Source organism: Salvelinus alpinus, chromosome 19 (genome assembly GCF_045679555.1).
Source record: "Salvelinus alpinus chromosome 19, SLU_Salpinus.1, whole genome shotgun sequence".
NCBI lineage: Eukaryota > Metazoa > Chordata > Actinopteri > Salmoniformes > Salmonidae > Salvelinus > Salvelinus alpinus.
In genome coordinates, this window is record NC_092104.1 from 28,236,157 (window position 1) to 28,260,400 (window position 24,244).

Genomic DNA, 24,244 nt, shown 5'->3' on the forward strand with positions numbered 1-24,244 from the left:
CCCAAACTTTTGAACGGTAGTGTATATAAAGTGTAATATTAGGATGCAAACTCAAAATGTAATACATTTCAACTCTATATCTGACATGGTACAGGTGTCTTCTTTTTTAAAGCCCATAACAATGTGTGTGAGGTGTATACTTTTGTTTCATAGTAGATTTTATTAAGAGTACAAAGAATCAATCTGTGTTACCCTGATTTAGCCCAGAGCAGTAAAATGTTAACCTGTCTCCACCCCTTCATCTACACTGAATTAAGTGGATTTAACAGGTAAGGTATCATAACTTTCACCTGGATTCACCTGGTCAGTCTATGTCATGGAAAGAACAGGTGTTCCTAATATTTTGTACACTTAGTGTATAGTCAATATATAGCCAACCTATCCATGCTGAGCTGCAGTCTGGGGCAGTCATAAACATATACTATGACTGTTGTCTAGTCCTGATATATTCCAGTTGTGACCCCTGTACAGTACAGTACCTATGTATCCAGTAGCATACCTATCCCTGTAGCTCTCTGCTCCTGGTATTTGTCCATGTCTATGTGCAGGCTGGTAGAGAAGAAGTCTAGTTTGGCCGTCAGCCTCTGGTTCATAGACACCATCTCATTCTTCTGCTTCGACAGGGAGCTGTTGTGTCTCAGCAAACTCATGCTGATAGAAAGAGAGAGAGAGAGAGAGAGGGAGAGAGACAGAGAGAGAGAGAGAGAGAGAGAGAGAGAGAGAGAGAGAGAGAGAGAGAGAGAGAGAGAGAGAGAGAAATAAAGAAAGAAAGAGAGGTGGAAAGAGAGAGAGCGTTTTGGGACTATTCCATGACTTTCATTGTACTGGGCAAGCTAAATCAACATCTCTTTCAGTATTTGATATTTGACCCTGGATAGAATAAGTGTGTTTTTGAATCTTACAGAGCAGCTTTCTGTCCCTGCTGTAACCTCTGCCAGTCCTCCTTCAGGGTGCGGATGGTGTCCCAGGCCTGGCCCCAGGTCCTCCTCAGAGGACTGTAAGACAACACGTGCTTAGGATCCGTCTCTGGGAGGGAGAGAGAAAAAGAAAGAGAGAAAGAGAGACAGAGAGACAGAGAGAGAGAAAGAGAAAGAGAGACAGATAAAGAGAGAGTTCCAGTGTATAACAGAATCCTCACATATTCACATGTAGAAAGTAGAGACGGGTGTGAGAGATGGCCACTTTTCATTGATATTTTTCACTTTTCTTAGCATTAGTGTGCGGGTATACTCACGGACAAAGCGTATGTTCTCTGGCATTGTGCGGGGGGTGAACTGGGGCTCGTAGGTGCAGGAGGAACGGTCAAACAGAAACACCAGAGGAAGGTCTGTCCTCCTCCCGTCTATCTCCTGAGAGAGAGAGGGAGATAGTAAAGATACGTGAAGACTTCTTATTAGCCTTTACACCTGCAATATCTTGACTGCTCTGTCCGACATGCTATATGAAAGACATTTTGATTGGATTATAGATTATGTATCAACATCAGATAGATTACAGTGTAGTCGATGGCACACTGCCCCGCCTCTCCCTGTGGCTCCAGGGCTAGTCCCGCCTCCAACAGTAGCTCTTGATTGGCTGGAGGGATGTTGGTGTCAGACCCGATTCGCTGCTGCAGATCAGCCACGCTCTCATTGGCTGAGACAGAGTAGGTGAAGATCTTAGCAGACACCATGTTCAATACGTGAACCAGCTAGCGAGAGAGAGAGAGTTAGAGAGAAAATAAACAAAATCCAATCCTTCCATTAAAACCCAGTGTCTTGCCAACCAAGGATCCTGTGAGAGAGATTTGTATTGAATTAAAAAGAGAGAAAGTGTGCGTGTAGTGTACCTTCAGCTCCAGTATAGTCTCTAGCTGAGAGAAGCAGTCTGAGGAAGTGGTCTGGGGGTCTGCCTTGCCTCTCTCCTGGGGAGACCACCTCAGCATCAGCTGCAGCCAGCTCTCTAGACGGCCCAACAACAGACTACAACACACACGCACACACAATGAGGAATAATTCACCCAAATTATCAAATTACTTATCTTATGTCTTAATAAATTGAAGGTACTTTATAGGCGAGTTGAAATGGCCCCAGGTGGCGGTGTAGTGACTCACGTGTTGAGGTTGTTGGGCTGGGGAAGGTGTTTAGAGAAGCGCACCTCCCCTGTCAGGTCCTCATAAACCACAATGTCATGATCCTGCTTCAACTTCAACTTACTATGCCTGAGAGAAGGAATGAGACAGAGAGAAAGAGAGACGGAAGGAGGAGAACAGATCATTAGTATTTTTCTATTTAAATTGCTTAGATTGCTAACAATAACTTAGATATACATTCGCATGCTTGCACACAGACAAACACACACGCACGCACATGCACATACATAGGGAATGCAAGTTTGGCCATGCCAGTCTTGTCAACGCTGGCCTCAGAGGCCCACATGGGCAGTACACACACATTTCCCCTCATTATTTAGGTCTTTGATATCGTGTTGAAATATAATCATATTACAGTATAACTTGAGTCTGGAGTGGGATCTATTATAACCAAACATCCCACCCTTTAGGAATAACATTCAACAGGTTTATTATTGTAAGCTCAAGGTTAAACACAGCAGGATAAAGCAACAATGGGTCTGTGTTTCTAACAGGGGAAAGGACAATAAGAGGTTTAGCTGGAGGATGTGTGTGTGTGTGTAGTGAGTGTGTGTTCGTTTGTGTGTGGCAGTACCATGGCACGGGTTGCCAGGTTGGCAGAAAAGGCCGGAACCCAGTGATGCACTCAAACACCAATGTACCAAAGCTCCAATAATCCACAGTCACTGTATACTTCTGTCTCTCCAAGAGCTCTGGAGCCTGAGAGAGAGAGAGAAAGAGAGAGAGAGAGAGAGAGAGAGAGAGAAATAAAGAAAGAGAGAGAGACAGGAAAGAGTGGGAGAAGGGATGGAGAACAGTGAAGAATTGCTATGAAAAAGAGGAATCTATGAGAGCTAAAATAAAAGAGAGGGGAAGTGAGATAATTCCTAGTAAATGTGTTGGCGAATAAAAGTTATTCTGATTCTACCACAGATATATAGAAATAGAACAGATAGAAGAAGTGTTAGCCACAGTAGCGCCACACACCAGGTATTGCAGTGTTCCAACGAATGAGGTACACAGACTGTTCTGGTCCAGTTCCTTGGCGTAGCCCAGATCTATGATCTTATGGATCAACTACAGAGACGAAGAGATAACAGTGTCATGGGTTATGCTTAATTTCATGATGTATGACGTATTCCTAGTATTAACTAAGAAATGACACGGTAAAACAGTAACTACGTTACATATAATTAACTAATAAATATCAAATAACTACTTTGGTGCTCTACGGCCTTTTAGAACTGTTTCATATAATAGTTGTACGGCAAGCACTGAACTCCAAACACACACCTTCACCAGGATGGTGTTTAGTATTGCTATTGTGTGTGAAACATTTCACAATGAAAAACATTTACAGGAAGGTTATATCCTTCCTGTTTGGCCCTGTCCGGGGGTATCATCGGATGGGGCCACAGTGTCTCCTGACCCCTCCTGTCTCAGCCTCCAGTATTTATGCTGCAGTAGTTTATGTGTCGGGGGGCTAGGGTCAGTTTGTTATATCTGGAGTACTTCTCCTGTCTTATCCGGTATCCTGTGTGAATTTAAGTATGCTCTCTCTAATTCTCTCTTTCTTTCTCTCTCTCGGAGGACCCGAGCCCTAGGACCATGCCTCAGGACTACCTGGCATGATGACTCCTTGCTGTCCCCATTCCACCTGGCCGTGCTGCTGCTCCAGTTTCAACTGTTCTGCCTGCGGCTATGGAACCCTGACCTGTTCACCGGACGTGCTACCTGTCCCAGACCTGCTGTTTTCAACTCTCTAGTGACAGCAGGAGAGGTAGAGATACTTTTAATGATCGGCTATGAAAAGCCAACTGACATTTACTCCTGAGGTGCTGACTTGCTGCACCCTCGACAACTACTGTGATTATTATTATTTGACCATGCTGGTCATTTATGAACATTTGAACATCTTGGCCATGTTCTGTTATAATCTCCACCCGGCACAGCCAGAAGAGGACTGGCCACCCCTCATAGCCTGGTTCCTCTCTAGGTTTCTTCCTAGGTTTTGGCCTTTCTAGGGAGTTTTTCCTAGCCACCGTGCTTCTACACCTGCATTGCTTGCTGTTTGGGGTTTTAGGCTAGGTTTCTGTACAGCACTTTGAGATATCAGCTGATGTAAGAAGGGCTATATAAATACATTTGATTTGATTTGATTTACGGTCAATTTAAACCGGGAAAAAATGAATGTGTTTTGTGCCGTACCCTTCATGCTATGAAACAATACAAGGGCGTAAATAAACATTTAGCAACAACATGTTTTAATATGTCCGGCCTTAGTTAGTTATATAACTTTATTTCTGTCCATGCAAACATATTGAGGAGTTTAGTGATGGATGGTATATTTTGCCTCATTAACTAGATGATGACATATTAGGCAAGGTAGGATCTATTCCAGAGATGGGGTGTCTGTCGGCTTTGGGGTTTGTGGTTCTGTGATTACGCAGGTAATGAACCCATATTGTCTGTGCGACTCAAGATCAAGTTAGCCTATTGAGCCAAATCCTAGATATTTGTCTGGGAGTGACTGCAAAGAGTTCAGTTTCTAAAATCACACAGGGAGACTCACTCTCTTCTCTCCCTGCTGGAGGACGATGTTCTCTGGCTTCAGATCTCTGTGGATGATCCTCTTCTTATGAAGGTAGGTCAGAGCAGAGGCTAGGAGACAGAGAGAGATGGGGGAGAGAGAGAGAGAATAAACAAAGCCAAGCTATCCAGTCACAACCCAGTGTAATCAAACAGAATCCTGGTATTTTAATCAAACATGTAATCAAATAGGATCCTGGGCTTCTTTCCTACTTTCTCTTGTCCATACAGACTAACCGGAGGAGAGCGTCAGCATAATTTAGGGGGTGAATCATTTGGCATTACATTACACTGCTAATAGGACATCGAAAAGCAGCCTGACCACTCTGGAGTACAAGACTAATGATACAGCCCTGTGTGTGTGTGTGTGTGTGTGTGTGTGTGTGTGTGTGTGTGTGTGTGTGTGTGTGTGTGTGTGTGTGTGTGTGTGTGTGTGTGTGTGTGTGTGTGTGTGTGTGTGTGTGTGATTCAACATACTGTGTCATTGATGTCCAGTAAGGGTCTGGGCTTTGTTTCCGTGCTGTACGGTTGACCCTCATGGCCACTTAACATCCTACATCAATGGGAGTTGGCTACGAGTGTTAAATGATGTGGATCCCGTAACCCCAGTGCCCCTGTATGTGTGTGTGTGTCAGGTCCCAGTGGGTGCTACATTGTAAAACCCTCATCAGAAGGAAGTTCCCACCAAAGTTCAACAGGAAGAGGAATGATTTGTGTGCGTGCGTGTTACTACTTGAGTATATGTTTTGCATGTCTGTATTTCAAGTGTTTTCACCTGTCTGTCTGTGCCTGATCTCATAGATGTGAGATGTATGGATTTACATATGCATTCCTGAGCGTCTGTGTGTTTGTTTATTGATGCGTGTTTCCTCCTGTGAGTATGGTGTGAGTGTGTCCAAGTGTAGAATGTCTGTACACGGTCCTGCGCTCTCATATCTGTGTGCATGTAGAAGATGATTTATTTGGTGTGAGTGTGACGATGTGTGCTTATGAATATCAGGAAGTTTGCGGTTAGCTTATGACGTTCAGCTTTATATTTAGTATGGTCATGTCTGGTCATGTCATGCCAGTGAAAAATCTGCCGATGTGCTCTTGAGCAAGGCACTTAACCTTACTTGCTCCTGTAAATCGCTCTGGATAAGAGTGTCTGCTGAATGTAAAAGGTATACAGAGTGATGGAAAACACTGTATCAAAGTATCAAAACAAAATGAATGTGAAACATGTCAGCAGTTAAAGTTCTGCAACCGTGGAGCATCTAAAAAGGCCTACTCAATGATTATAAAGAACAATAAAAATACATGTTTGTGGGTTCACTGGACGTCCTGGCTTGTCTTCACTATGTAATATACATGTAATAACATAGTCATTTAGAAGACGCTATTATCCAAAACCAGAAGCTCACAGTAAACACATATATTCAGTACATGTGGCCTATGCAGGAATCAAACCATATTACTATGTGTGAGTACTGTCAATGGTGACTGGCCTGTGGTTAGGGTCGTTGATGATGTCACTCTAAAGGTCAGACAGACAGGTGTGTGTGACACACAAAGTCCCCGCCCATTTACTCCATCCAACAGGAAGTTTATCACACATTAACTGCCGCCTCACAGGAAGTGGCTCTGTGATGTCACCATCAGGAACGTGGAACATGGCCAAACTGCTGGCATATGACACAGACACCATGCTACACAATGACACTGTGAGAATTGGTCAAAATCAGTGTGGAAATGTAATGCATTAGAGCTACTACTCACATATGTCCCGTAGCAGAATAAGGATGGAACCCTCCCTCATTCCACAGCAGTTCTCCAACAGGTTCAGATACTGGAGAGACACACACACAGACACACACACAGGAGAAACATGATCAGCATAAGGCTCTGTGTGTGTGTGTGGGTGTGTGTGTGTATATAACACACCTTCCTCAGGTCACCTCCCTGACAGTACTCCATGGCCAGTAGAGGAAGATCATTGATGCGTAAGGAGGACTGCAGCCCTTCAGGAACCTCCCTCGCTGCTACCACATTCACATGGTCCAGTCTGAGAGACAGACAGAGAGAGAAATAGAGAGAGAGAGAGAGAGAGAGAGAGAGAGAGAGAGAGAGAGAGAGAGAGAGAGAGAGAGAGAGAGAGAGAGAGAGAGAGAGAGAGAAAGGTAGAGGGGAGGAGAGAGACAGTTATGTACTGTTGCATCACTGTAGAATGTATAAATGTGTTTCTGATTGTCGCAGGCTGAACTGTCCTAAAACCGTCCAATAAAAACCAATGAAAACAAATTAAACTAAAAAACGTAATTGGTTCCAGATTCTACAGGCAAAACAATAACATTGGAACATTTGGAAAAATAACACTTTATAATTGTTTACTATATTACTGTACCAAGTGGTTAGGTGATACTGATGATGGTAATCATTAGGATAACAAATAGTCATGCGGTCAACATCGGTCAGCAGTCATTGTGTTTTAGTCACATAATGGTAGTCTGAGAAGTAACTGATTGCTAAACCAAACATGATCAGAATATCATAACAACCCATCAACACTGGAAACAGAGAGGCAGTATAGTGAAAAATGTATGACTGGATATGGAAAATCTCTCCCTCTTCTCCCTAGTGACTTCTGTAAGGTTAGCTGACGTCCGCTGGGCAGTGTGTATGCAGTTATGGGGTGTCTGTAAATGTATGATGTAGTGGGGTGTAAGCTTTCTGTAAAAGTGTGACTCTATCAAAGGCTTTCATGCCTGGACTGCACACACACACACACACACACACACACACACACACACACACACACACACACACACACACACACACACACACACACACACACACACACACACACACACACACACACACACACACACACACACACACACACACACACACACAAAAACCTGAAGCTGGAGCTGAAGCTGACTGACTCAACATTTAAGGGCTTCAGTTGACCTTGGCTGAAAATCTGATGTTATTACATTGATACGATTCTTGGCAACCTGGGTTTAAACTCTGCATGGGCAAAGCTAGGACGGTGTGTGTGTGTGGCTTAGCAGTGCATGGGTGCAAGAGAGGGTTGTGTTTGAGACCACGTCTGTCTGACAACAACACACTCGTTAAAGCATGACCTGATAACAAGAAATCCTCACACCCATTCTCTCTCACACATACATACTAAAGTACACACACTGACAAATTACCTCTCCACACCCACACCCAACTTGACACCAAGAATTTGCCCCCCCCTTCACACCCCATCTGACACCAAGACATAATCGTCACACCCCCACACACAGTGCCACTCACCAACAGGAGTACCACTGGCATCACAGCAAAGCTGAGTTGGTGGAACACTACCTATCCGAGGCCAAATGACCAACACAGAACCCACAGACTGAAATAGACCCAGCTTTCATGTCTTTTTAATGTCATTGGTTTCATCGTAGTATTTTACTTGCCCCAATGTGGACTGCAAAACAAATTAGGGGACATAACAAGTGTCAGTGTCATGGAATGTGCCTGTGACTTCTTATGTGGCCTGTCTCTACAACAGAAGGGAAGTTGCGGCAGGATGTTAATAGCAGAGAGAACAAAGCAAATAGGCATTGTGAAAAATGCAAATCTCCCTGAATGTTCCTTACAAAGAAATCAAATAAAATGCGCCAAATACAACTGGTGTAGACTTTACAGTGAAATGCTTACGTACGAACCCGTTCCCAACAACGCAGAGTTAAAAAGTAAGAAAAATATTTTGTAAATAAAAAAGGAGATAGTAACACAATAATGAGGCTGTATACAGTGCATTTGGAAAGTATTCAGACCCCTTGACTTTTTCCACATTTTGTTACTTGACAGCCTTATTCTATTTTCCCCTCATCAATCTACACACAATACCCCATAATGACAAAGTGAAAACAGATTTTAATTTTTTGTTGTTGCCAAATTTATCAAATCAGATCTGGAGAAATCAACCAAAACATTTCTGCGGCATTGAAGGTCCCCAAGAACACAGTGGCCTCCATCATTCTTAAATGGAAGAAGTTTGGGACCACCATGGCTCTTCCTAGAGCTGGCCACCCGGCCACACAGAGTAATTGGGGGAGAAGGGCCTTGGTCAGGATGGTGAACAAGAACCCGATGGTCACTCTGACAGAGCTCTAGAGTTCCTACGTGGAGATGGGAGAACCTTCCAGAAGGACAACCATCTCTGCAGCACTCCACCAATTAGGCCTTTATGGTAGTGGCCAGATGGAAGCCACTCCTCAGTAAAAGGCACATCACAGCCCGCTTGGAGTTTGCCAAAATGCCCCTAAAGGACTCTCAGACCATGAGAAACAAGATTCTTTGGTCTGATGAAACGAAGCGTCACATCTGGAGGAAACCTGGCACCATCCCTACAGTGAAGCATGGTGGTGGCAGCATCATGCTGTGGGGATGTTTTTCAGCGGCAGGGACTGGGAGACTAGTCAGGATCGAGGGAAAGATACAGAGAAAGTACAGAGAGATCCTTGATGAAAACCTGCTCCAGAGCGCTCAGGACCTCAGACTGGGGCGAAAGTTCACTTTCCAACAGGACAACGACCCTAAGCACACAGCTAAGACAACGCAGGAGTGGCTTTGGGACAAGTCTCTGAATGTCCTTGAGTGGCCCAGCCAGAGCCCGGACTTGTACCCGGTCGAACATCTCTGGAACCTGAAAATAGCTGTGCAGCGACCCTCCCCATCCAACCTGACAGAGCTTGAGAGGATCTGTAGAGAAGTATGGAAGAAACTCCCCAAATACAGGTGTGCCAAGCTTGTAGCGTCATACCCAAGAAGACTCAAGGCTTTAATCACTGCCAAAAGTCCTGAATAAAGAGTCTCAATACTTACAGTGGGGAGAACAAGTATTTGATACACTGATGATTTTGCAGGTTTTCCTACTTACAAAGCATGTAGAGGTGTGTAATTTTTATCATAGGTACACTTCAACTGAGAGAGACGGAATCTAAAACAAAAATCCAGAAAATCACATTGTATGATTTTTAAGTAATTAATTTGCATTTTATTGCATGACATAAGTATTTGATCACCTACCAACCAGTAAGAATTCCGGCTCTCACAGACCTGTTAGTTTTTCTTTAAGAAGCCCTCCTGTTCTCCACTCATTACCTGTATTAACTGCACCTGTTTGAACTCGTTACCTGTATAAAAGACACCTGTCCACACACTCAATCAAACAGACTCCAACCTCTCCACAATGGCCAAGACCAGAGAGCTGTGTAAGGACATCAGGGATAAAATTGTAGACCTGCACAAGGCTGGGATGGGCTACAGGACAATAGGCAAGCAGCTTGGTGAGAAGGCAACAACTGTTGGCGCAATTATTAGAAGATGGAAGAAGTTCAAGATGACGGTCAATCACCCTCGGTCTGGGGCTCCACGCAAGATCTCACCTCGTGGGGCATCAATGATCATGAGGAAGGTGAGGGATCAGCCCAGAACTACACGGCAGGACCTGGTCAATGACCTGAAGAGAGCTGGGACCACAGTCTCAAAGAAAACCATTAGTAACACACTACGCCGTCATGGATTAAAATCCTGCAGCGCATGCAAGGTCCCCCTGCTCAAGCCAGCGCATGTCCAGGCCCGTCTGAAGTTTGCCAATGACCATCTGGATGATCCAGAGGAGGAATGGGAGAAGGTCATGTGGTCTGATGAGACAAAAATAGAGCTTTTTGGTCTAAACTCTACTCGCCCTGTTTGGAAGAAGATGACGGATGAGTACAACCCCAAGAACACCATCCCAACCGTGAAGCATGGAGGTAGAAACATCATTCTCTGGGAATGCTTTTCTCTAAAGGGGACAGGACGACTGCACCGTATTGAGGGGAGGATGGATGGGGCCATGTATCGCGAGATCTTGGCCAACAACCTCCTTCCCTCAGTAAGAGCATTGAAGATGGGTCGTGACTGGGTCTTCCAGCATGACAACGACCCGAAACATACAGCCAGGGCAACTAAGGAGTGGCTCCGTAAGAAGCATCTCAAGGTCCTGGAGTGGCCTAGCCAGTCTCCAGACCTGAACCCAATAGAAAATCTTTGGAGGGAGCTGAAAGGCCGTATTGCCCAGCGACAGCCCCGAAACCTAAAGGAGCTGGAGAAGGTCTGTATGGAGGAGTGGGCCAAAAAACCCTGCTGCAGTGTTTGCAAACCTGGTCAAGAACTACAGGAAACGTATGATCTCTGTAATTGCAAACAAAGGTTTCTGTACCAAATATGAAGTTCTGCTTTTCTGATGTATCAAATACTTATGTCATGCATTAAAATGCAAATTAATTACTTAAAAATCATACAATGTGATTTTCTGGATTTTTGTTTTAGATTCCGTCTCTCACAGTTGAAGTATACCTATGATAAAAATTACAGACCTCTACATGCTTTGTAAGTAGTAAAACCTGCAAAATCGGCAGTGTATCAAATACTTGTTCTCCCCACTGTATGTAAATGTGATATTTCTTTAAAAAAAATTTTTTTTTAACAAATTGACAGAAATGTCTAAAAAACTGTTTTTGCTTAGTCATTATGGGCTATTGTGTGTAGATTGATGAGGGAAAAAAACAATTGAATCAATTTTTGAATAAGGCTGTAACGTAACAAACTGTAGAAAAACTAAAGGGGTCTGAATACATTCCGAATGCACTGTACAAGGAGTACCAGTACCGAGTCAATGTGCAGGGGTATGAGGTAATTGAGGGAATACAACATGTACATGTGGGCAGGGGTAAAAGTGACTAGGCAATCAGGATATATAATAAACAGAGTAGCAACAGCGTATGAGTGATGCTGAGTAATATTGAGTGATGCTGTGAGTAAAATAGGCTCAAGTGGGATTAACGTAACGTAATCCCAATTGGTGATTTGGTAATAAGCCTATTTTGTTGGATTCACACTGCCAACCTCCTGTTTTACTGTACTACATAGTCATCCATATCCCTTCCCCTGCTGAGTTGGCAGATATGACCCAAATGGATTGGTCTACAGCTATACCTAAACCCACTGTAAAGCTAAGTGGACCCATTGCCATACTGCTCGCACCATGCAAGTCCCTTAAGATTGGTAAATAATAAGAAAACATTTTCGTAGACTCTCACCTCTTCATGATCTGTATCTCCAGACACCAGCGCTCTCTGTTCCTCTCACTCAGCTCCTGACGACACTGCTTAATGGCTATCTGCTCCTCTGTGTCCTACACAACAACACACAGGTAGGATTAGACACACACACACACACACACACACACACACACACACACACACACACACACACACACACACACACACACACACACACACACACACACACACACACACACACACACACACACACACACACACACACACACACACAGAATGCTGTTACAATACATACACACAGTACACAGAAAGAGACAGGCCTGACACAACATAAAGCGTAAAAGGCAGCGTAAAGCCTGTCTGAAGTATAATAGCCACATTAATCAATTTCAGTGGCAAGAAAAAGTATGTGAACCCTTTGGAAATACCTGGAATTCTGCATAAACTGGTCATAAAATTTGACCTGATCTTCATCTAGGTCAAAACAATAGACAAACACAGTCTGCTTAAACTAATAACACACAAACAATTATACGTTTTCATGTCTTTATTGAACACACCATGTAAACATTCACAGTGCAGGGTGGAAAAGGTATGTGAACCCTTGGATTTAATAACTGGTTGACCCACCTTTGGCAGCAATAACCTCAACCAAATGTTTTCTGTAGTTGCGGATCAGACCTGCACAACGGTCAGGAGGAATTTTGGACCATTCCTCTTTACAAAACTGTTTCAGTTAAGCAATATTCTTGGGATGTCTGGTGTGAACTGCTCTCTTGAGGTCATGCCACAGCATCTCAATCGGGTTTAGGTCAGGACTCTGACTTGGCCACTCCAGAAGGCGTATTTTCTTCTGTTTAAGCCATTCTGTTGTTGGTTTACTTCTGTGTTTTGGTCATTGTCCTGTTGCATCACCCAACTATTGTTGAGCTTCAACTGGTGAGTAGTGCTGTCAAACATCCAGGTGCACTTTTGCAAACTTCAGATGTGCAGCAATGTTTTTTTTGGACAGCAGTGGCTTCTTCTGTGCTGTCCTCCCATGAACACCATTCTTGTTTAGTGTTTTACGTATCGTAGACTCATCAACAGAGATGTTAGCATGTTCCAGATATTTCTGTAAGTCTTTAGCTGACACTCTAGGATTCTTCTTAACCTCATTGAGCATTATGTGCTGTGCTCTTGCAGTCGTCTTTGCAGGATGGCCACTCCTAGGGAGAGTAGCAACAGTGCTGAACTTTCTCCATTTATAGACTATTTGTCTTACCGTGGACTGATGAACATCAAGGCTTTTAGAGATACTTTGTAACCCTTTCCAGCTATATGCAAGTTAACAATTCTTAATCTTAGGTCTTCTGAGATCTCTTTTGTTCGAGGCATGGATCGACATCAGAAAAATGCTTCTTGTGAATAGCAAACTCAAATTTTGTGAGTTTTTTTTTTAGGGCAAGGCAGCTCTAACCAACATCTCCAGTCTCGTCTCATTGATTGGACAAGTTAGCTGACTCCAATTAGCTTTTGGAGAAGTCATTAGCCTAGGGGTTCACATACTTTTTCCAACCTACACTGTGAATGTTTAAATGATGTATTCTATAGAGACAAGAAAAACACAATAATTTGTGTGTTATTAATTTAAGCACACTATGTGTGTCTATTGTTGTGACTTAGATGAAGATCAGATCAAATTTGATGACCAATTGATGCAGAGATCCAGATAATTCCGAAGGGTTCACATACTTTTTCACTGTAACACTTCAACTCTGGGCAAAACATAATGAGCTGTATGACCAGCTTATCATTTATTTTGGGTATTATGATGGTATCCTGAACAATCCAGGAAGAAACGGATAGAATCATCACCAGTGATTCAGAAAGTAGCAGAGGAAGTCTCATTAACACAATGCCATAGCCCATCATGCCCGTCCCTCCACTTCCTACGACAGACCGAAGTTACACTATATATACAAAAGTATGTGAACACCCCCTCAAATTAGTGGATTTGGCTATTTCAAACCCACCCGTTGCTGACAGGTGTATAAAATTGAGGACAAAGCTATGCGATCTCCATAGACAAACATTGGCAGTAGAATGGCTTTACTGAAGAGCTCAGTGACTTTCAACGTGGCACTGTCATAGGATGCCACCTTTCCAACAAGTCAGTACATCAAATTTTTGCCCTGCTAGAGCTGCCCTGGTCAACTGTAAGTGCTGTTATTGTGATCTGGAAACGTATTGGAGCAACAACGGCTCAGCCGCAAAGTGGTAGGCCACACAAGCTCACAGAATGGGACCCCAGAGTGCTGAAGCATGTAACGCGTCTGTCCTCATTTGCAACACTCACTAACTCTGGAAGCAACGTCAGCACCAGAACTGTTCGTCAGGTGCTTCATGAAATGGGTTTCCATGGCCGAGCAGCTGCACACAAGCCTAAGATCATCATGCGCAATGCCAAGCGTCTGCTGGAGTGGTGTAAAGCTTGGAAACACGTTCTCTGGAGTGATGAATCACGCTTCACCATCTGGCAGTCTGACGGACAAATCTGGGATTGATGGAGGCCAAGAGAACGCTACTGCCCGAATGCATAGTGCCAACTATAAAGTTTGGTGGAGGAGGAATAATGGTCTGGGGCCGTTTTTCATGGTTTGGGCTAGGCCCCTTAGTTCTAGTGAAAGGAAATCTTAACGCTACAGCATACAATGACATTCTATACAATTCAGTGCTTCAAACTTTGTGGCAACAGTTTGGGGAAGGCCCTTTCCTGTTTTAGCATAACAATGCCTCTGTGCACAAAGGCGAGGTCCATACAGAAATGGTTTGTCGAGATCAGTGTGGAAGAACTTGACTGGCCTGCACAGAGCCCTGACCTCAACCCCATCGAACACCTTTGGGATGAACTGGAAAGCCGACTGCGAGCCAGGCCTAATTGCCCAACATCAGTGCCCGACCTCACTAATGCTCTTGTGGCTGAATGAAAGCAAGTCCCTGCAGCAATGTTCCAACATCTAGTGGAAAGTACGGTGGAAATTACAAGATTATGTTATAATGCTTTATTGCATCAAATGGTTGTTTTATGCAACAGAATAAGGGGTTGTTAGAACACTCATCTGTGTGTGTTCTACTGAGGATGGGCCTCTAGAAGATTTACGATGTCTTTGGGTGATACCGCATTCCAGAGCATGAGTTAATGTTTCTGTTCTATAAGGTACCAGGGAGAGATGACTCCAGAGCCAGACGCTGGTCTCTACACAATGAGATACTGTCTGCTGTGAATTATAAGTATCTTTCATACAAATCTTAACCTTGTGACCCATTCCATACATCTGTTGTTTCTCATGTAGACTGAAGGAGGATGGACTTTGCTATAAAATGCTATGGCTCAAACCAGCTTGTTGAGTTCTCAGTGATCACCTCTAGGGGTGGTTACCGACCAGCTCCATTACTGCACTAATTAAATAATAAAGTTTGATTGTTTTGAAGAAATCTAGAAGTTACTCCTTTTTTTACAATAACTCCACCACAATTTTGGCGACGAGGATGCGATGATAAACGTAATTTTTCAGATTGTTCCCAGTGAAACTCAGGTTAACCGTGCACGGGAGTTGCATTAGATGCAACCAGGGGAAAGCCACTCTCCACTATTTGGAGCAGATCGGATCCCCACCTGGCTGGGAGCGTCAGCTGAATGGATACATCATCTCGAACAGAATTGAATTAAGGATGAGACTGGTTTCTTTCAATAATTGAACTTGAAAGTGCACAGAATTAATAGTACTAATTAGACATTAACTGAACGTTTAAGTGATGAAAAGATAAGAAAAACAATATAAAAAATGACAAATGCCCCTATTGAGGGTACACTCAGAGCGAGGTCTTCCTTAAGAGGGCCACAGCTGGGGTAACTAAAAGGACTGAGTTGAGTTGATGAAAGTGTTCTTAAGTGAGGTATCCTTGGACATGATTGTTAATTAGCCAGTTGCGGGCTACCAAAAGTCCAGATCCGTGGTAATGGCTTGATCACAGTAGGACTGGTGAGGTTAATGTATTGAACGAAGAACGAGAGTGCAGGTGACACCTTGCGAGGCATCTGACTTTGGTGAATTTCACATTTTAACGTGTATGTAATTGATAAAATGTTTTGTTAAATGAGGCACACAGGTATGCCCTGGGTTGCTATTGTTGGGTGTAATTGTTTGTGTTTTTGATATTCCTGGTACTTAGAAAATACCCAGGTAAGATAGGATTTCTGGGACCGTGTTAAAAAGTTAGATAGGAGACATGGGTACTCTGTAGGTTGTTTTGCACATTTGGATAGATGGAAGATAACCTATACCATAGTAATCGCAGTAGGCGATATCCCAGTGTGGATACAACACCCAGTTTTGGGACCACTAATTAGGCGATCTTTTGATAATGGTATAGGTTTCCCTGTTCATATAGTCAGGGTTTGAAATCCTGTGTCGATAATCTTTGTAGAAGTGTTCTGTGTGGGTGCAATAGGTTGACTCTGTGTGGGTAACCTTTCAATGATGTTTTGTGTGGACATCTGACCAATTCTGTGTGAGTGGTCTGACCAATCCTGTGTGGATGGTTATTTAGTAATGTTCTGTGTGAGCATTTCATCAATCATGTGTGGTTGATCATGAAGGCTCTGTGTGAGCCTGAGATAAATAATAATTAGTAGATAAGTTAATGATATGCAATGGTTTAAAATAGTTAGGTACATATCTGAAAGCTATAAACTAAATCCACCTATAGAAGTAAGAAAATATTCCTGCAGGTTATACAAATATTGATTATGTGTGTTTGTGAACAGTACTGTGTGAATGTGATATGAGAGTTGTGTGAGTGGGTAAATAAGATGTAAACATTTGCATAATAAGATGATTAAAATTTGGTTAATAAATGTTCATATAATGTTATTTTGGGGTTCCGTCCATCACTGCCCATCATAGAATATCTCGGGCGGTATTGAGAGAGGGACGTTAGCAGCAAGTCTATAGTTTCTGGGAGCCTAGACTTTGCCGTGGTTTCTGGGAGGTCAGAGAACCGTTGAGGATTCCATGACGGGCCGGTTATTGTACAGGAAACAAATGTAAAATTTTTGGGGTTCCGCTGGGAGTTTGCTTGGAGAGCTGCTTCGTAGCTGTGGAGAGTCCTTGAAAACGCAAATGGAATGGTTGATGTGAGTACCTAAGATTTTCTTACATTTTATATGGATTTTGTGAAGATATGAAAATATGATGAATTGTATGTGTGTATAATCGATTACTGGAGATTTGATAAAGTAATACTGGGAATATAATGAGATGCAACTTAAACAACCCATATGTAGACGTACGTAGGTTTTGAATTGGTCCCTTTAATGGATTATTTGATAAAGATGAGGTTTAAGCATTATTCAACTGTCTACAAAGTCTGGGCAATTGTCTCAGAAACTGATTGGAGTGTGTCCACTTTTGGTTAACTATGTAACTATAAAACGCTTATTGGATTATTCTCTGTACGGGTTGTCGGGGGTTCACCTTGGGGTCATGATAGGGGCTGTACCAAATGTTTGATGTATTATAATAATTGATTGTGCTTATGTTGTATTAATAGAAGGGGAGGGGTTATAAGAACCATCTCTCCTTACATGTATAGGGTCCTAGACTACAGATTATCAATATATATATTCATTATAGAGGTTTAATATTGTTCCACAGTTTATTTTCTAGTCTCTGCCTCTTATAAGGAAACGGTCTGAGAAATGTGTGACTGAGACAGAACCCTGCAGGGGAGTGTAAGAGATAAGAGACTAGTCAGACATTCCACTATAAATCAGCTTGGGGAGTGGACATTTACTGGTTAGCCCTTAGAAAACACTGGAACTATTGTATCTCTCTTGCAAGTTTGTATAGCTGTGTATGCATGGGCTTGGTCTGTTGAGTAGAAGGTAATGACGTATGCAGTGACATCACTAGGGCTGGACTTCAGGCTTAATAAAATAACGTGGGACTTTTCCTATTTTGCAGAACTTACTCAGAAACATGCGTGCTATGTTCCTGTTGTCAACTTCTGTCTGCAATTGCATTCATAAAGGTTTTTGAATTATTTAATTAAAGATATTGTCTGAATGATAATTTCACCAATGAGCCAATGATTGACAAGGAACAAGGAACGAACCCCAACAGGGTACTACATTTAAAATAAAACTGCCCATAAGGTAGTATGAGAGGAGTTGCCATATTTATGGAATAAACCTTTTTAGAGCGAATTAAGTTGGAATCTCGAAGTAACTTATAACGTTGTACAAAGCCTAGGGTTTCCATCAAACTAAGTATCATTGCGGAGCTAATGTGATGTAGTAAAATAATTGAAATATGTTGCTTGAGAAAAGATAATCTGCATTTATTACAAGGAGCAAGATCTGGTTTTAAGTCAAGGAATGTCGATTTAACTCGTTGACTGCTAATCTATTCCTTTTGCGCATGTGAGAATCTCTGCGGAGGAGGACTTTTTATGGGAATTGTCTTATTATGTGCCAGATGTTAAGACAACAAACCATTGTAATTGGGTTATTTGCGGGATTTCTTCATAATTTCAATAGCATTGGGTCTATGATATTGCCTAAAATATGGGTTTCTGATTGTAATTCAAGTATTGGTATGTTTTGCCTGGAAAGATACTGCCGCCAGTGTTTGTTTAAGATATAAACTGAAAGTTTTAACTGTGTGCTTAGTTCAAATTGAACGGCTAATTTATTCAATATAAATGGCGAGGCGATTTCGATGTAATTGTCACGACTTCCGCCGAAGTCGGCCCTTCTCCTTGTTCGGGTGGTGTTCGGCGGTCGATGTCACCGGCTTTCTAGTCACCACCGATCCATTTTTCAGTTTCGTTTTGTTTTGTCTGTATTACACACACCTGGTTTCAATTCCCCTATCATGTTCCCTATTTAACCCTCTGGCATTCATTTCTGTTCTGTCCGTGATTGTTTGTTTCGTTAGTGGTTGTTGTTAGTGCTTGTGTGTTTGTTATATTCCCATTGAGGAATTTTTGCTTATTTTTTGAGCAAACGCCGTTGTTTTGCTCAACACCTGTGTCCTGCGCTTGACTCCGCTACATCTCTGCACACAACCCTGACAGTAATACATTGTCTGTTGCCTAAATGGAGTCGTATTTAAATAACTGAATCAAATAAGGGACAGTTACCTACATCTAATGAATTCTAATAATAGTGGATAGGTAATTGCGATAGAGCTGTGACCATGAACATAATTTAAATCTAAACATGGATATTACTTATTGCAGGATACAACTGCAATGAACTGAAGTTGTGGGCAGGAAAAGGATCTGATATTCTGAAATTAGTTTTTTTTCTTATGGATTGACTGATGTACTTTATAAATGCGGCGCATTACATGTTACTTTTAAAGTCTTGGACATTTCATAAGTAGGAAACCGAAAGAGAAGAGATAATTGTCAAGTTTGTTTTTATCCTTACGATAGAGGTAAGCGTAAAATGTTGTTTGAGAAAGAGTTATATTTTTTTCCTACTGGTAAGAATAGAAGAGTTAGTCGTGCTCGCTGGGCTATGTCGGCTGTAAGGATTCAGTGGGACATTTGCAGTAGAGGTCTGAATAGTTCAATCGGAAACGTTCTGTGATAATTTCTGATTACTGTTGCTGGGTTTGATAGTTTAGGTAGTACCAGTGAATTTGAGCAGAAAGTTAATGTATTCTAACATTACAATCTGTTTCCATTACATGGAACAGTGTCCAGTCATTAAAGTGGATTTCAGGTTAGTTTTGACTATTACGCTGATGAGACAGCACCAACTTTTTAAAGATTCTAGATTTGTTAAACAACAGGTTTATATTTTTACTAAATTAATGCAACAGGTTGAAATGATTAGATTACTGGAAAGGATCACTGATTCCTTACGCTGAGACATTGACTACATTTGCTACAGAAAAAAAGTATTACATTTAAACAGGTTACAGGAAACATCTAAGGCGAAACAGCTATTCCATATGTTGTTGGACATTGGTCTAGTAATGATACCAGGATACTTTTACATGGTTATGGAAAAGAGAGACCAGTCATAGAATATGGGAGTAAATCGTTAAGACTCGGTGGAGAGATACATGTTGCAGTGTCTGAGGAGGCTGTTATAGCAGCAAAAGGGGGACCATCTCTATATTAATGCCCATGATTTTGGAATGAGATGTTCGACGAGCAGATGTCCACATACTTTTGGTCATGTAGTGTACGTGGAAGTAGCACTGATGGTTACCTGTACATGACGTTGTTACCATCTGGCCTTTCTGCAAAAGACGAAGGGCTGTGCTTTCTAACCACAAATGCATTTTTACCATAAATCACCAACCCTGCCTTGCCCCTTACCTTTGATGAAGGACATTGATCATGTAGCCTACTTGCACTTTCAGTTCTGATGTTTGGTGTCCTTTCTAGCTATCTGGCGACTACCCTGCTTGGTTACAGGGTGGGTGAATGTTCTACAGACAGTGGGATCAGTCCCTGGAAAAAGGGATCAAGCCCTAGGCAGGGACAAAAGCCAGCCAGCACACAGACATTGTTCTCCAGGAGTGGAGTGAGCAGTTCTGGACTACAATAGGCAGTAGAGACTAGAGACTGACAGGTGGCTGAAAGGCCAAAGCATGAGAGCCTCAGGGACCACAGAGAGAGGAAGGTCATTGAATCTATCTGAATAAAGACGTTACATAAAGGACCATTTAGGAATCAGAGAGAACAAAGGTCTAAAGCTCTTAATACATTAACATCCTTTTCATAACTCTGATGGGGTCATACATCTATGACAATGAAGCGTGTAAAGTACCAGCCAGCAAGAGGATTTGACACAATGCTAACTGTCATTACCACTGACCTCCATTGTTGGTAGGGGTCCACATAGTACTACCACTGTGCCCTTTCAGCTGAATTCACCTGAGACAACACTGAGCAGCATTTCCAGTAAACGAAGTGGTGCATACAGACATAAAGACAGATAGACAGTGCACAGATAGAGGACAGAAAGAGCTAACTAAATGGGTGTGGACAAGTTCCAATGGTGTAGCTATAATAATGTACATCTATGTCCCTCTCATCCTGTGACTAGGTGTGATGTCATAGGCCAGGGAGGATGCAGAGTTCTATGGGCCAGGTGACAGGATAAAGCTGACATTTCCTGTAAGTTACATTTAAAGCATTCATGATGAGGGAATTTAATATTACATCAAATATTAATGTGGGAGCCTCCATAGGTTCTGCTAGGCATGCAGCAGCATAGGTTGTAGGCTATCTGATGACAGTATGAAACATAAAAAATGCCACCACTGAGGATGCTCATACATGATAGCATAGCACTTTTGCAAACACACAAAATATGGTAAAAGTTATAGGTAACAAAATACACACATGAATGGTGTGGTACTGTTAAAGTTATGCACCTTGTTCTGCCATCGGGTGACATTCCCGAAGCCACCGGTCCCCAGGCGTTCCTTCAGCTCCCAGGAGCCACAGCTCTGCTGCTGCTGCAGGGGAACGCGACTCATGGTCCTCAGATAGTCCTGACCTCAGCCACACAACAACACAGGATCAGATTTTTTTTTTACTACAGCATTATTAGCCTGTGTGTACACTGTATGTAGGCCTAACTAACGCATGTCTGGACCATTGAGGCACTGAAGGTAGTAGCAAGCAGAGCCGCAACGATTTCAAAATATATGGTAACAAGTAACTACTACTACTTGCCCTATAATGACAGTGTTATTAGCTCAACATCCAGTGCTGTTCTGTCTGAATACATAATAGACTACATTATATAAACACTGAAATGACAAGAGTGATTGTCAGCAGGCTACAGGAGAACATCAAATTTATTATTTTTTAAAGCAGCAGCACAGCAGTATCATGCGGATAGTTTGTGTTTCGATTTATACAAAATAAAAGTATGCTTATATTGTGTTTATAAACTTTACACGCTTAGTAGTTGTTTTCCACTTATTATAGAAGATTACAGCTGGTATTAAGCTTCCCCGATGCTACTGTAATGTAGCACAACTACCGCGAGCACCTCTCACCTTTCGCTCGTGAGTAGTGACTGTAAAATTTGTCCTACCTGAAAAGTAGACTTTGGCCAACGAAAAACGTTCGTTTTATAATTATATACGCAGCTACCTAGCATACACTTTTGTTCATGAAAGTAACCTTCACTTTCTCTCGATTTACTACTGTAGCTGGCGACAAAAAGAATTCTCAAAGTCTACTTCCTGAAAGTCATATTTCCTGTAAACCTGAACGCGGGGTCGATCCGCCCACAAAGAGCATAGCGTATTCTTGGTCTGTAGACTGGTACTGCTGATATAGTTCAATGCCTGATACATGGATACAGTAGCTAGGTTCATAATCTCTGTCAGTGTCTCCAATGGAGAATCTGTGACTACTGCTGTCTTAGTTTGGAGTAGGATATCTAAAGAGATAATGTGCCAGATGTGCCAATAGCTGTTCTCATAAGAAAATGATAGGCTGCTAACGTTACATTAAACGAGGGAAGAGATCCAGATTTGTCGTGAAGAGTTGAAATGTTTTGCATTTAAACCTTTTCCTAACCTTAACGCAATTATCATAACCTGCTACAAAAATTCAAATCTGAAGTTAATTTGACAAAAGCTGGATCCCTTCTAGCCATGACCCTACAAGAGGTCTGCTCACTCTAGTGGAGTATGGGGGGGCCTCAAACTGATAAATTATACACTACATGGCCAAAAGTATGTGGACACCCATTCAAATGAGTGGATTTGGCTATTGCAGCCACACCCGTTGCTGACAAACACTGGCAGTAGAATGGCCTGACTGAAGAGCTCGGTAACTTTCAACGTGGCACCGTCATAGGATGCCACCTTTCCAGCAAGTCAGTTAGTAAAATGTCTGCCCTGCTAGCTGCCCCAGTCAACTGTAAGTGTTGTTATTCTGAGGTGGAAAAATCTAGGAGTAACATCGTCTCAGTGGTAGGCCACACAAGCTCACAGAATGGGACTGCCGAGGGCTGAAGCACATAGCGTGTAAAAATCGCCTTTCCTCGGTTGCAACACTCACTCCCGAGTTTCAAACTGCCCCTGGAAGCAATGTCAGCACAATAACTGTTTGTCTGGAGCTTCATGAAATGGGTTTCCATGGCCGAGCAGCCGCACACAAGCCTAAGATTTCCATGCGCAATGGCAAGCGTTGGCTGGAGTGGCGTAAATTTCGCAGCCATTGGACTCTGAAGCAGTGGAAACGCGTTCTCTGGAGGGATGAATCACTCTTCACCATCTGGCAGTCCGACGGATGAATCTGGGTTTGGCGGATGCCAGGAGAACGGTACTGCCCCAATGCATAGTGCCAACTATAAAGTTTGGTGGAAGAGGAATAATGGTCTGGGGCTATTCTTCATGGTCGGGATAGGCCCCTTAGTTCCAGTGAATGGAAATGTTAACCCTACAGCATACAATAACATTCTAGATGATTCTGTGCTTCCAACTTTGTGGCAACAGTTTGGGGAAGGCCCTTTCCGGTTTCAGCATGACAATGCCCCTGTGCACAAAGGCGAGGTCCATACAGAAGTGGTTTGTCGAGATCGGTGTGAAAGAACTTGACTGGCCTGCACAGAGCCCTGACCTCAACCAAATCGAACACCTTTGACATGAATTGGAACACCGACTGCGAGCCAGGCCTAGTCGCCCAACATCAGTGCCTGACCTCACTAATGCTCTTGTGGCTGAATGGAAGCAAGTCCCCACAGAAATGTTCCAACATATAGTGGAAAGCCTTCTTAGAAGAGTGGAGGCTGTTATCGCAGCAAAGGGGTGACCAACTCCATATTAATGTCCATGATTTTGGAATTAGATGTTCGATGGTGTTCACATACTTTTGGTCATGTAGTGTATTTAAAAAAAAGATTACTATTATTATTATTTTATTATGCCCAGCTCATGAGGCCCCTTGATGATGTGAGGCCTGAGGCGATTTCCCCTTCTGCCTAATGGTAAGTCCGCCACTGGTCACCATATAATCGTATATAAACGCAACATTCAACAATTTCAAAGATTTTACTGAGTTATAGTTCATTTAAGGAAATCAGTCAATTGAAATAAATTCATTAGGCCCTTATCTATGGATTTCACATGACTGGGAATACAGATATGCATCTGTGGATCACAGATACCTTAAAAAGAGGTAGCGACGTGGATCAGAAAACCAGCCAGTATCTGGTGTGCAGCACGACATCTCCTTCGCATAGAGTTGATCAGGCTGTTGATTGTGGCCTGTGGAATGTTGTCCCACTCCTCTTCAATGGCTGTGTGAAGTTTCTGGATATTGGCGGGAAATGGAGCACGCTGTCGTACATGTCGATCCAGAGCATCCCAAGCTTGGTCAATGGGTGACATGTCTAGT

General features: G+C 42.6%; 1 protein-coding gene across 5 annotated transcripts in view; it reads right to left on the reverse strand.

Annotated features, from left to right (window-relative positions):
* ikbkb (inhibitor of nuclear factor kappa B kinase subunit beta) overlaps positions 1-22,095 on the reverse strand; it is a 26,044-nt gene extending 3,949 nt beyond the window's left edge. Inside the window, exons 1-14 of one of the 5 annotated variants that reach the window (XM_071352769.1) lie at positions 21,930-22,095; positions 21,259-21,378; positions 11,831-11,925; positions 6,624-6,744; positions 6,459-6,528; positions 4,684-4,772; positions 3,099-3,188; positions 2,707-2,831; positions 2,094-2,201; positions 1,829-1,961; positions 1,496-1,690; positions 1,235-1,349; positions 903-1,026; positions 500-651 (exon numbers count right to left, since the gene is read on the reverse strand). In XM_071352769.1, coding sequence (XP_071208870.1) covers positions 500-651; positions 903-1,026; positions 1,235-1,349; positions 1,496-1,690; positions 1,829-1,961; positions 2,094-2,201; positions 2,707-2,831; positions 3,099-3,188; positions 4,684-4,772; positions 6,459-6,528; positions 6,624-6,744; positions 11,831-11,925; positions 21,259-21,378; positions 21,930-21,995 — 1,603 coding nt within the window. In that variant the 5' untranslated portion in view covers positions 21,996-22,095. Of the gene's footprint in view, positions 1-499; positions 652-902; positions 1,027-1,234; positions 1,350-1,495; positions 1,691-1,828; positions 1,962-2,093; positions 2,202-2,706; positions 2,832-3,098; positions 3,189-4,683; positions 4,773-6,458; positions 6,529-6,623; positions 6,745-11,830; positions 11,926-21,258; positions 21,384-21,891 lie in introns of all 5 variants that reach the window. The other 4 variants (XM_071352765.1, XM_071352767.1, XM_071352766.1 and 1 more) reach the window with 4 other exon arrangements.
* Between the last annotated feature and the right edge of the window lie 2,149 nt (positions 22,096-24,244).